Genomic DNA, 13170 nt, shown 5'->3' on the forward strand with positions numbered 1-13170 from the left:
TAGAGGCCTCACATGACACCTTTAGCTCCTTATGGTTTTGGCACTGATGGTGTTTTTATAGATCTGCTGAGCAGCACTCGTTTCTCTCCGTCTCGTCGCAGCTCTCGTTAATGACTGAGAGGAAAGAAATTAAAGCAACAAATGAGCCGCAGTGTGTTCATGTCAGTCGGGTGCATTGGGAGCAGATGCTGTGAATGTTTACACCTTTACGTTGAAACATGTTCTCAACTGATATCACTTGGTGTCTCTCTCTTTGTGTGTCCTTGTATCTTTGAAACACTGCCAACATTTAGACACTTCATAATAACAAAAAAATCCACTTGACTTAAACTGTCCTCCTTTCTGTTTCCTGCAGGCCTGCCCTCGTTGTTTCCTCTGAGAGGAAGAGGAAGTGATGTCACGCCACCACCACCGCTTTGAGAGGGACTACCGGGGACCATGGGAGCGGAGAGACATCCGTCCTTCTGGCCTCCACAATGGAGGAGCCAATCACAGCTGTGCTTCTGCCGTCGTCAATGGCAACAGTCGTCCAGGGCTCCTCCCCCTCCCGATCATCTCCTCCCTCCTCCCCACCCCGGTTACAGTTGCCGTGACTACATCGAGCGGCGTCATAGCGGTCAAGCGGGGCATCACGGCAGCAGGATCGGTGGCTCCGTCCTCGGCCAAGGTAAGAGCCTCGTTCAATCAGATTCAGCGATACCTGCTTCTCTCTGACTCGTGTTGGAAACCGCTCAGTGTTTCCTCCTGTTCTCTCAACTTTCTTTCTCGTCTTTGTCTCTCCCTGTTTCAACTTTTAAACCGGTGAAAACTCCTCAACTGGACATAATCTCCAACTTTCTCCTGCTGTTCAGGCTTTCAACTTCCTCCTCTCTCACTTTCACCAAATGTTTCTGTACAGTCCAACTCACTGGCACACTCGTCCCCATGGTTCAGCTGTCTCAGCTCTTCAAGCCCCTCAGCTCTCTCTCTCTGTCTCTGTGTTTGTGGATCTCTCTCTCTCTCTCTCTCTCTCTGTCTAATACTCCACTCTTGCCAAACTATTTTTTCCTTCCATCTTCATTTCCTCTCTGTGCCAAATGTCAGGCTCATCCAGCCTTTCCCTTCTTGGTAATTTTCTTCTTTCATTATGTAAATGACCTCTGACAGAGGCCCAGATGGGTGCTGCTGACAGAAGTGATGGTTAGAAGGTGGTGCTTTCTCTAACAAGCAAACAAACAAAATGGACCACATCATAATAAAACGAAAGAAAGATAAAACACAAAAAAGACGAATAAAGACTCTGACCTAGCTTGTAAATGTCTGACCACTACAGTGAAGAGCCGTACAGTTTTTGTTAGCTCTCAGCAGTGTGTGAAGAGAGGGAGCTTTACCAAACACCAGTGAGACATCTCAGCCTCTCTGTCGGCTTTGCTTCATGGATACCATTTATCTTCCTCTCAGCACTCGTCCTCTCTATCAGATCATTTGCTTTAATTTGAACTTCAGCAGATCCATGTGGGCTTTTTTCTCTCCCCGGCTCCTTCTTGCTCTCTGTGGGGCCTGTGCTCTCAGAGCAGAGCTCTGGCAATTCAGCCTGTAAGTACACATCATTAGATACCCTGCTGAATGAACTGACCACAGACACAGTAAATCTGCTCTGGCACCGCGTCGGCCCCTCCTTTTGTGTGTCTGAATAATTACACACACCCCAACAAAGTCTCACCAACTCCCACTGTGGTCAATTGTCATCATTCAATGTCTGCCACAGCAATTAGGTGCATCCCCTCGCATTTGAGGGCACAGTTTAAAGGTATATATGGGAATGTGTGTATATGAAGCAGATGCAATGCAGATCCTTCCCCAGATGCTGCTCTGGTAGGGATTTCATAGATTTACCTTTTTACTGTTTCATGCCCTTGACAGTCCTTTGTAAGTCAGGCAATGGAGACCAGTAATGTTTAAAGAGGGAAATACCCAGAGTTTACTAACAGCCAAGAAGAGATACAGAGGCCTTAAGAGCCGGCCAGTACCTCAGGAGCCCGTCTTTCTCTCTTCCTCCCAGCTGTCTGATGTCCTAACTTGCTCTCTCACTCTTTCTGTGATCTTCGATCAAAGCTGTCGGGTCACAAAGAGTCTGATGGACGGATGCAGCTCTCTCTCCGTGCTCCCTGTGCCTCTGCTCTGTCCATGTCTGCACTAACAAGCTGACAGGTCTTTATTGATCTCCAGTCTCTCTTTATAAACACAGTGCCACTGCGACCCTGTCAGTGGTGCTCCCTGCAATTCCAGGGGAAAGGTCGAACAACAAGCCTGCACGGCTCATTTTCTGCATAAATGTTAAAAGCTTGGAAACCTCTCTACAGCCTGTTGCACCAGCTGTGTGTAAGATTAAACGTGGCCTCGTTCTATGAATAATTACTCAATTGTAAATTATGCATCACCAAAATAAAAGCTGTTGCACCAGAACTCTAAGTAACAACTAAATAGTTACACATGCCTCAAGGGTGCTTGTGAATAATAAAATGTGACAGTGTGACATTCTGTACACAGAATCATTCAGATTAGGTGGGATATGAAATTTAATAATCAGTGATTACTTCATTACCCAATGGGTAATGTTTTAAAGCAGTATTAGTATGCATGTTGAATGCATTATTTAGCTGTACTTGTGTTTTGAAAATATGTCTTTAAAAGTTGATTTTAAGTTATTTGCCAAAAGTTCAGGTCAGTGTCATGAAAAATAGAAACCACACTTTTCCAAGCAGTGAGAGCACCAATCAATAGAGCTCGTGTTGAAACAAAATCAGTCATTGTGACTTTTTGGTCGTTGATTTCAGCAGGTCAGCGAGCCAATGTCCAACACAACATGGTATCAGAGCACAGCAGGTGTCATGGCCTCACTCTGACTCAATCGAAAAAAATGAACACAAAAGAAGCAGGACCCCTTTTTTTTTAGATTTTTCTTCTTTTCTCAATTTCCTTTTTCTTTTTGCTGCAACCACACTGCCACATTTGAGTTGTTTTTCTGACAGTGACAAGACAAACCAGTTGCAATGAGATATATATTCTGTCGGCTCTTAAACATTCAACATTTTTAAGGCAACTGAAGTAACAGTGAATCGACAGTGTGATCAGAATCAGAATTGGGGTTTAATGCCAAGTAGGTTTACACTGATTTTGGGGCAGAACAATTAACACAAAACTAGAATAAAAATAAGTAAGAGACTTAAATAGAATAAGATAAAAAATAGGCAATAAGAATAAAAATACAAAAAAATATACTTATAATACAAAATATGTACAACAGGAGTGATTAACAACTGTACAGATTTGCAGGATATTAGTAAGTGCAAAAGCTTACAGTATAAAGTTAAAATAAAAATAAAAATAGTGCAGTTTACAGACAATATAAGAGTCCAGTATGCGTTAATGTAATATATAGTCTGAATTGGAGTCTTAAACATTTGTGGAATGTTGAGTGACTGATGGGCTTGATGAGAGTCCATGTCACGTGGGGGGGCGGAGGGGGGTCTGGGCCTTGTTGATGAGGCTGGCAGCAGAGGGGAAGAAACTGTTCTCGTGTCGGGAGGCTTTGGTCCTGATGGAGCGCAGCGATTTGACTGCATCACTTCTGGAGTACATTAGCAGAGCCTTTGTCAGCATCACTCTTTGGTATCACTCTGGTGTCAGGGAGCTCGGTAATGAACAGGAAGTAGAATCCGAAATCACTGAATGGTTATTGAGGTTCAGGTTGAAAGCGGAGGACTTCTTTTGAATTATCTTGTGAAGAGTTGCTGTGAAATGTATTGAAAATGAGATGATTAAAGTTTAAGAAGGCTCACGCTGGTGGGGCTGGAGGACGGAGACAGACGAGATGAGGGAGGGATGGAGGGATGCGGGTGGCAGGTGCGAGCTTTTGAATTAGCTTCAGATCGGGGAGGAAACCACAATTGTTCTATCGAACAGTGAAACTCTATCATCAAAGAAATATGACAATTTCCAAAGCAGACGAACTCAGCAGGAGGTCTTAAAGAAAACTCTGCTACATTATGAAGAAAAGAAGAAAACTGAACAAAGCTGGAAGAAAAATGATTTCCTCACAGCGTGAGATAAAATGATGATTCATCCACTCTAATTATATAATAAAACATGTTTATACGCAAGAAATCTTACAGCTGATGTGCAACTGTCGAGGGATGTTGTTGTTTTTTAATTCCTGACATTTTAACTTAAATGTAAAATATAAATTTAACACTAACCAACAGCAGCAGCTTTTCTCGTCCTCTGAGGAGCAGAGAGGTAAACTATCTTCTGCTGCCTGGATGTGATTTATCACCACTTCTGTATGTGTTGTCTTCCTATCACACACTCGCTGTGTGTCATTTACATTCACAGTGAAAATGTCTCTAAACTCCACCTCAGAGGACTTTTCCCTGAGAAGTCGACCAAACGGATTGATTAGAAATACTTAATTTCCCATGGTATCTTCATTTATTATACAAACGCCTTCGTGTAAAACCTGAAGCTTTTTGTAGGAGAGTGAAGAGTCTCTTTACTTTCACTGTTTGAACAGTTATGCAATTTTAAATACGTAGAGCCAGAGGTCCGTTGCATATCTTAGTTCTTTGTAAGTGTTTAAGTGGTGCGTGTGTTGGAGGATATTTTAGAGCTAAAAGTCAGCTTGTCTGACACTGAGCTGAGACGAACCTTTCGGCTGTCTGCCGTGTTTTTTCCATCAAAAATGTCAGTTTAGATAAAGACAACCTGAAATATAAAACATGTCACTATGTAAACTGCCCCTTCTTCTCTCTGCTTCTGGTTGGATTTTTCCTTGCTTGGAAAACTGTTTGAGCTTTTGGTACAATACAGTATGTCTACTGTTTTTATGGAACATATTGACAGCTTGTCTGGTTAGATGTAAACATGTATGATTTTAATTTAATGAATCATTTTCCAACTCTTTTGTTTTACTTTCCATTAGTCAGGCATTCATTCTTTATAATCTTATTTCCCCTGAACACAAACATCATCAAACTGTTTGTGGACAAACAAATGTGCTGTCAGGCGTCCATAACAGAGTCATTAGGAAACAGTGGACCTCGAGGGAGCAGAGCAGGACTCAGCTGTGATTTTCCTTCAGATGAAACATGGAAACTTCTGAGTGTTAACGAGAAGCTGTGATTGTGTGTTTACCAGGAGCGATCGCACCGGGGTCAGGATGTCTCGTCACCATGTGGGGAGAATTAAAGCTTTCCACTCTGAATCAGGCTGGGCTGTGCTGCAGTGATTGCTAATCACAGACAGAGATACAGAGACAGACAGACAGACAGACAGACACCTCAGTCATGACAACTGTACTGTCAAACTGTCAGAGGAAGACACTGTTAAAAGGAAACTGTCAGACTTCATGTTTTTGTTATCAGCGTTTGAAATCAGATGGATGGAAAATGGGAGTCGTGAACTTCATGAAAGATTTATCACAATTCTCACACACTCATGACATAGTCAGGATGTCGTCATCTTGTCACAGAAAATATTGAAGCAAAGTTTTTCACTAAAATCCACATGACTTTGAAACTTTCGGCAGGTGTTAGAGTCCAACAACGCAACAGGTCAAAGAGCAGGTTCAGATAGAAGTTATCTTTGTCTGTGTTGTCAATCTCTCTGTGACAGGATGTTCCACCTGTTCCATCCAATCCGTTTCCTCCTGTGGGTCCTCCTGCATCTGTCTTTCTGTCTTCTCTGTCGGGGTTTGCATCCTGGTTGACCTTTTGTGCCAACAAAGTCTTTCCTGTCACAATTCTGCAAACCTGCCCAAGTATTTATTCTCTCTGCCTCTGCTTTTGATGCATCTGCTTCATCTGAGCCTGATTTTAAAAATAGTACAGACACAGATACAGGTTATTGTTCATAAAACCAGTGATATCCCAGAACAGGAGACCTTTAGGGTTCTTTTCTTTTGCTGGATACATTGGGCCTTACAAGACACTGCATGCACAGCTCTGGCAGATGGTCCAGAGGGGGTTTGCTCTCCTGTTTTTTTTCTGGATTTTGTGTGCGTGAATGAAAAGCAACTGAACACACCAGCTGTCTTCTGATTTTGACTCAAAGTCTGAGGCCTGATGGCTCCACCTTATAAGCGGTCATTGGATATCAGATTTAAATCTCTTTCTGCTCTGTGAAACACGAGTTGCGTCTCTATTTATATCAAAATGACTCTGCAATAGTGTGTGTTATTGAACCGGCTTCCGAGTGTGTTGTCGTCCAGTACTGTACATCTGCTCTCCCAGCACTTCACAGTGATCATTGTCTCGCTGCTCTTTGACTGAGCACAAACTGGCGCACTGGACGGTGTGTTTACATAGTGCAGATTCTTCTTTTAGGCTTGCTGTTTCTATCCGTCTGTCTACTGGGCTCGGAGTCGGGTGGGACATTTTTGTGGAGACATTGAAACTAAACAAAATGTGGCTGAAGAACAAGTTGAAGTACAGATAAATGTATCTTTGTACTCTGTGTTGCTTTAGTGATCCTCATGTCTGTCTGTTAGTTCAACACTTTGGCTCAGACTGAAATATCTATTTGATGAACTGCCTCTTTTTTTGGAACAGACTTTTTTGCTGCTCATTCAGACAGACCCTTTACTAACTGTAACTAATAATGAGTCACTTTTATCTTTGACTCATTATTCTTCCATTTCTCTCTGTCCATTATGTGATTGGTGGTCTGTTGTATTGTGTTCCAGTGTCTGTAGATCCTCCTTGTGCACTGTGCTCAGGGGATCCACAGCCAGGTTTGACCTTAACTCAGGCTGCAATTGACAGTGAGCTCGGTGTTTCTCATTAGGAGCTGCACACATCATCACACTGCCAAGTTCTCCTCTGCCATAACCACAACCTCTGTACACACCATGTTACTGTTTCATCTCTGCACTTTATCAGCTGTCAGTTTTGATATGACACTTTTTATATGATGTTGGCATGAGAACTTATTGCTGCAGTAGCTTCTTACTTTGCTTGCAGATAAAAGTCAGAGCTTTAAAACAGCTCAATAAACTTGATTAGCTATATCACAGATTTGAGGTCAGTTAAAACTTTCCCAGCATCATAACATCCGGACAGTTATTCCTCTGTACCTGCTTATCCTGTTGAACATTGAGGGGTATCCTAGCATGCTTTCTGAGAGGTGGAGCACCCCCTGGAGTCTTTACATTTCTTTTTAACTAAAGTGAACAACTGTCCATCAGAGTTGGTGACAACTTAAAGCCCCACAGAATCCCTGACACATAATTCAAAAGTCTCTGCAGCCACAAAATACAAACACATTCACATCAACAACAGAGACCACACAGTTTGTGTTCCTCTGTGTTTCTGCTCTAATAACAACACTTACAGTCAAATAAACAGCTATATTTCAGCTGTAATGAGATGAGATACTTGTGGGAAATCACAGCTGATAATGTTTGAAGAGGAGGATAATATCCCTGCTCAAATTAGTCTGTAAATTACAAAGGAATAAATTGTCTGTTCAACATCATATTTTTCTGAGTCTGGAGGCAAAACAATCTGAAAGTGATTGAAAGCAATTAGATTATGATTACTACATTTGATTAATCTGCTGGATTACACCACTGGTTGACAATTTTAGTCTGTGTTAACTTAATTTTGATTAAACCTTTATTTGTTATGACACTTGTGGAAGAACAGTTAATGTTTCTCATGACTAATATTGCTCAGTTTAATATGAAGTTCTGTTCTCTGAAGAAGCATCAACAGCAAAATAACCATTTATTATAAGTGATGAGCTGCTCAATTGTATTCTTAATCTCTGTTAGCAGCTATGAAGTTATTGCCAACAAACCAGAAGTAAACTAATGTCTCTATAATCCATCATTGTCAGAGTAACATCTTTATTAGATCAGGTAATGACTTTATAATTGCTCGGTGCTGAAGTGGAGCTTCTTTACATACTGGGCTGATTGTGTCTTAAATCACAGAGCAGGTGTGTGAGTGACTTTGTATGTCCTGATTCTCATGGTCACAGCATCATCACAGCAGAACGCAACACTTCTTATGTTGTCTGTGACGTGTTCAAATGTTCTGATCTCTGTCAGCGAGAGAGAGAGTGTGTGTCTGGTGAAGTGACACAATTGAAAATGTACCTCTTATTGATTATTGTACCTCTGCCTGCTTCCTCCTTCCATCATGACGTCCCCTGCTCATGTGATCCATTACTGGTGCTGTTACTGAGCTGTAGCCTGAATGTCAGCACAGTTTGACTCATATTTTTATTCCTCTTGTTAAAAAAGGATGTGTTTGTCTCTCTCTGCTGTTGTTGAAAATTCTCCAGCTGCCATCATGATTAAGAAGCTGCTTTCTGTTTGTGCAGTCCTGCCACATCTTCAGCGTCTCCTGATGATTGGTTCCATTTCATCATGAGGCATTATGGGAAATGCTGTGCATCTGACCGGGAGGTATAATGTTATATAACTCAAGCCAAACACGGTCATTAGTGTTGTGATGTGATATCTTTCAGGTCTGGATTTATTGTGGACTGGTTTCTGTTTTTAGCGCTCTTTAAATGTTGACTGTTGATGATCTTTGACCAAACATGCAGTGATTTCATCTTCTTCTTCATCAATGATGACTCCTCTGGTCAAGATAAGAGAAAACATGAATATTTATCAGGTGGAAACACGAGGAGGAGGAGAAATGTAAAAGTTTAAATCCTGTAAATGAGTATCGAGCGAGGTGAGGATGTGACCAGAAATCTCTCAGTGTGTGACATGCATTTTTTTTCCTCTAAATGAGACGTGTTAAATGATGTGCCAGAGGGAAAACGGGTCTTTTCAAGCAGCACACACTGTTCAATCATCAGATAACCAAGCTGGAAGGCCAGGGACCTCATTTAAGGGCACATTTTCAACGGAGCTGCACCCGGCTGTGGCAAACAGGCAAATCATGTAGAGAAAGATTAAAACCTTGCATAGCCCACAAACATGATCATTTGATCTCTTCTCCAGTTTACAAAGAGAGCAGTAATTAATAATTCATCCAGCTCATCTCCAGATCCTTCACTGTGAGTGTTTGTTGAGCTCCTCCTCAGTCTTAGTACTCGGCAAGGAAAATGAGACAACACAGGAAAAGAGGAGCTGCTGTGATGATAACCAAAGAGGTGGGATGTGATTAATTCGGCACATCTTCGGCCTGTATCACCGCTGACTGATTCATCAGACTGGAGCAACAAAAGGAACAGCGCTTTAATCAGAGTCATAATCCTAGATCAGCACTGAAGCAGGATTTGTCTCTAAACCAAGTGCCTGTTGTCACTTCTCAGCATGTTTAGGCGGCTCACAGGAGAGGTGTTACAATAAATGTTGAACCATGAGCTCGCTCTCTCTCGCTCTCTCTCTCTCTCTCTCTCTCTCTCTCTCTCTCTCTCTCTCTCTCTCTCTCTCTCTCTCTCTCTCTCTGTCTATATCTGTTTGCCAGAGAGCTGTAGGTAAGAGAGAACACTTCTCTACCTCTGATGACTCTCCTCAGCTTTGGTAATTTCAGCTTTAGGGAGAATAATACAACACCAACATTGCTGGTAATAAAGTTTATGAGACAGAGACAGAGGATGTTGTGAGCTGTCTATATCTGGTGACCTTTGGCCTCCCTGAATGTCTCACACAGACTCAGCTCCAGACAGAGTTATGACTTTAGATCAATGAGAAACAGGAAGCTCTTTCTTTGTTTCTGCACTCAAATATACGGCCTCATTTCATCTGCTTAATGACCTCATTTAAATGAGCCTGATGACTCTCACTGATGTCCGGGCACGGCCAGGAGATTGTGACTGGTCTCACAAGCAGTGTCCTCTGCATGCACACTGTGTATCTCCATTATGAGACCTGGTCTCTGTGGAAAACACAACCTGTTTGTTGTCTTCTCTCATTGTTTGAGATTAATGTTAATATAATGCAGCAGCTCCTCTGTTGTACAGTTTACACGTTACAGGTCCTGGGGTAATTCAAAGCATAATTTAGCCAAATGAATGTTTGTGCTGTACATAATTTTCTTGCAGCCGTACTCGGCAAAATGTTGTGTTTAGTAAATGCCAAAAAAGTTTAACACATCCATTTCATCACTTGTTTGAAGTGAACCCGCTCCCTTAATTCATTACTTCCCAGCTGTGTGGTTTTTGGGCTGAATTGAGTGCTGGAAAGGTCACTTAAAGGCTAATTCCAAAATATAGTACGACACAATTCAAAGAGAACATTCTGCAAAAGGGAAAAATACTAAATCTGCACATCCAGACACATTATCACAATCAGCTCTCTCTGTGTCACCTCGGTGTCAGTGCTTGTGATGACTCCGCTGTGTCTCGCTCATCGTGCAGTCTGATAGTTTCCATTAAAGATCAGAGTGTGAAAGCAGACCTGCAACACTCTGTTATGGATCAATTTAAATAAAGGACTATGCTCGGCATCAACACAGATCAATATGCAGACGTGCTTCCTGATGTGGTCATAACCACCAAAGCAGCCACATTATGCAGAGGGCTCCTGTCAAAGACGGTGTAAAGCACAAACAGTGGAATATGTGACAGGAAATCACTGCTCTCTGATCCGGACTGAAACCTGACAGCTCAATAAGCTTCAGAGGGAAGATGCAGCCCCTTCTTCCTCCTCTTCCTACCATAACTATATCTTGTTCCTACAAGGGACTCAACAGCTCAACCTGCAGACTATTTCAGATTACAAGCTGCTGTCAGCAAGTGCACAGGGAGCCAGTGTGCAGGGTTGTGTAAGGGAAACATGAATCTGTGTACAACAGAGGTGTGTTTAAATCCGCCTCAAATGGCATCATTACCTCATTCAGGTACTGTAAAGATACTGTAAGTCATAAACTGACTGCATCAGCTGCTGCAAGTTAACTCACAGATCATTTTCTTCCTTTTCAAGACACATCTGTCAAATGTGCCTGATTTAAACAAAAGCAGATGTACAGACTTAATGTAATGTTAATGGTTTCTGTTTTTTCATTGTACTGATCAGTTGGTGTGTGATGTGTCTCCTTTCACAAGATGACAGACAGAAAGAATACACCTCAGGTATTATCCTACACCTCTCGTTGGTATGCTACTTTTATATTTGGCTGCAGAGTTTTTAGTAACACGACTCATCCGTGATTAATCATCTAACTGATGAATATTAATGTCTCTCTGTGTTCGTGGAGCAGAAACACTTTCATCTCTCACTTTATCACACAAGTGTAAATCAAACAAAGTAACACACAAAGTAAATCAATAACAAACTGAATAGACTAGATTTACACTCCACTAGACTAGGCATTTTGAAACACTGACTTTCTTATGTTTTGTTGCTATTATAAATTGATTTATTTTATTCCAACAATTGTTATTATAGCACAGAATCCATAATTATTGCATTTTTTAAAATGGTAGTTTCAAAGAAAAAACAAACGTATTCTTTCTAGAACAATATGTATGCAGACTTTTTGTGACCACGTGTTGAGTTGTTTTAAGCAACTGTTTTTCTATCTTTTATTTTAACCAAATGATTTGCTGTTTTAAACAAAACAAGCATGAAGACATCAACCAGTCTTTTAAGAGATCCTAATTTTAGTTTCCACTGTAGCTTTGGACACAGGACCTGGACGTTGAAATTACTTTTGCCATCCGTATAGAAAATCATTAGCAATTGAAAAACCAACAACTGTGGACCAAATCAAGAGGAGCTCATTCACAGGCAGCTGAAAGGCTCCAAACAGACAAATGAAGGTCTGTTTATCACCTGCTGCAGTGTAGTTCATGGCTGTTTCTCACTTTCTTTTAGAGTCTTTGGTGTCTAATGATCCCAGCATGTCTCTCCAGTGTGTGTCTTACCCCAAGCAGAGCGCTGTGCAGACTCCCCCCTGTGTCCGCAGACCTCTTCATCTTGTGGGATAAACCAGTCTTTCAGTCTGCTATCAAACCCTGGGGGAGCAGAGCTGCAGCTCCAACACTGACACCTCAAAGGTTGGAGCTCTGCCACAGTTTACACATGTGGCTGCTTGTGCTCGGCTTTATGTGGACTTTCTGACTGATAAAGTCTCAGGCAGGAGTCCATATCCCTGCTACAGTAGTGTCATTTACTAAAAGTATACCTGCATTTAGAATATGATCACTTTTTAGGCTCCTCTGAGGATAAAATGTCATCTATTAATGTCCAGTTATTCCTTTTAGCAGGAAATGCTGTGAAAAAGCTGCAAAAATAACAGACAGTAAGAGGCCTGTGGGCACACTGGTAATTATAAACCTCAGTGGAGTCATGAGGGGTTTTGATCTGACAGCTGTGTAATGCAGATTCTGCTGTTCCTCACTTAATAATGCTATTTTTAGGAGCTTCGGTGAGAGGTGATAGGCACTCTGCAGCCAAATGGAATTTTAATTTCAGTGTCAGAGTTCTTTTGAGTGGAGCTGATGAATCTGCTCGTTGTGCTCTCATAATGTTGCAGCTCTGCGTCATTAATGAGGCACATTTTCAGCGAAGACTGGTCATTGTCTTTGTTCTCAGTTTAATCACTCACACTTGTGGTCTGATTAGAGACTTTGCCTTCCAGGTGCTGAGGTGATGAAACAGTACAATGTTTCAGTGTGTTTTAGCACAATAATTCCTGTGGATGGGGATGGGAAGTTAAAAAGATACCATGTGGATTGAAATAAACTATATCCAAGATTGTTTTATTTAGTTGTTTGTCAGGCTAGCAGGGCTTTTTGCAAGAAATCAGACTGTTCTTTACTTATAGTCCCCACTGACCTGAGGCTGCTTCTTTGTTTCCATTTCTCTCAGTGCCCAGAGAAAGTCAATAAAGGCTTCATTAAATCGTCACATCCATCTGACTTCCTTTCTGTTCTGTCAATTTGATAATCTGTGTACGCATGCATCACAGAATGGGGATCAGATTACCTGCTCAGCTCATGAGACATGCTAAAGACCTGCAAGTGTTCAGTTTTAGATTCTATTGTCAGATCTTTTCCCCATTTATTTTGTCTGACATTGTTCATATCAAGTCCAGCAAAAGCCCTTTAAAAATCATCCTTAAAGATGATCTTCTGACATTTAATTGCTCATATTGCACACGTGGGCTCCCAAATTTAATTAAAACTCTCGATACATGTGGAGTAATTACCTCTCAGGGGCAACAT

At 41.6% G+C, this 13170-nt stretch overlaps 1 protein-coding gene across 1 annotated transcript in view; it reads left to right on the forward strand.

Annotated features, from left to right (window-relative positions):
• Positions 1-394: 394 nt before the first annotated feature.
• The window catches only part of LOC138612912 (kelch-like protein 29), a 78237-nt gene continuing 65461 nt past the window's right edge, over positions 395-13170 (forward strand). Inside the window, exon 1 of the mRNA XM_069686439.1 lies at positions 395-667. Within this exon, the coding sequence (XP_069542540.1) occupies positions 395-667 (273 nt within the window). The remainder of the gene's footprint in view (positions 668-13170) is intronic.

The sequence above is a fragment of the Semicossyphus pulcher genome, unplaced genomic scaffold (assembly GCF_022749685.1).
Source record: "Semicossyphus pulcher isolate SPU_LCO1_2020_fin unplaced genomic scaffold, fSemPul1.0.p SCAF_11, whole genome shotgun sequence".
Lineage (NCBI taxonomy): Eukaryota > Metazoa > Chordata > Actinopteri > Labriformes > Labridae > Semicossyphus > Semicossyphus pulcher.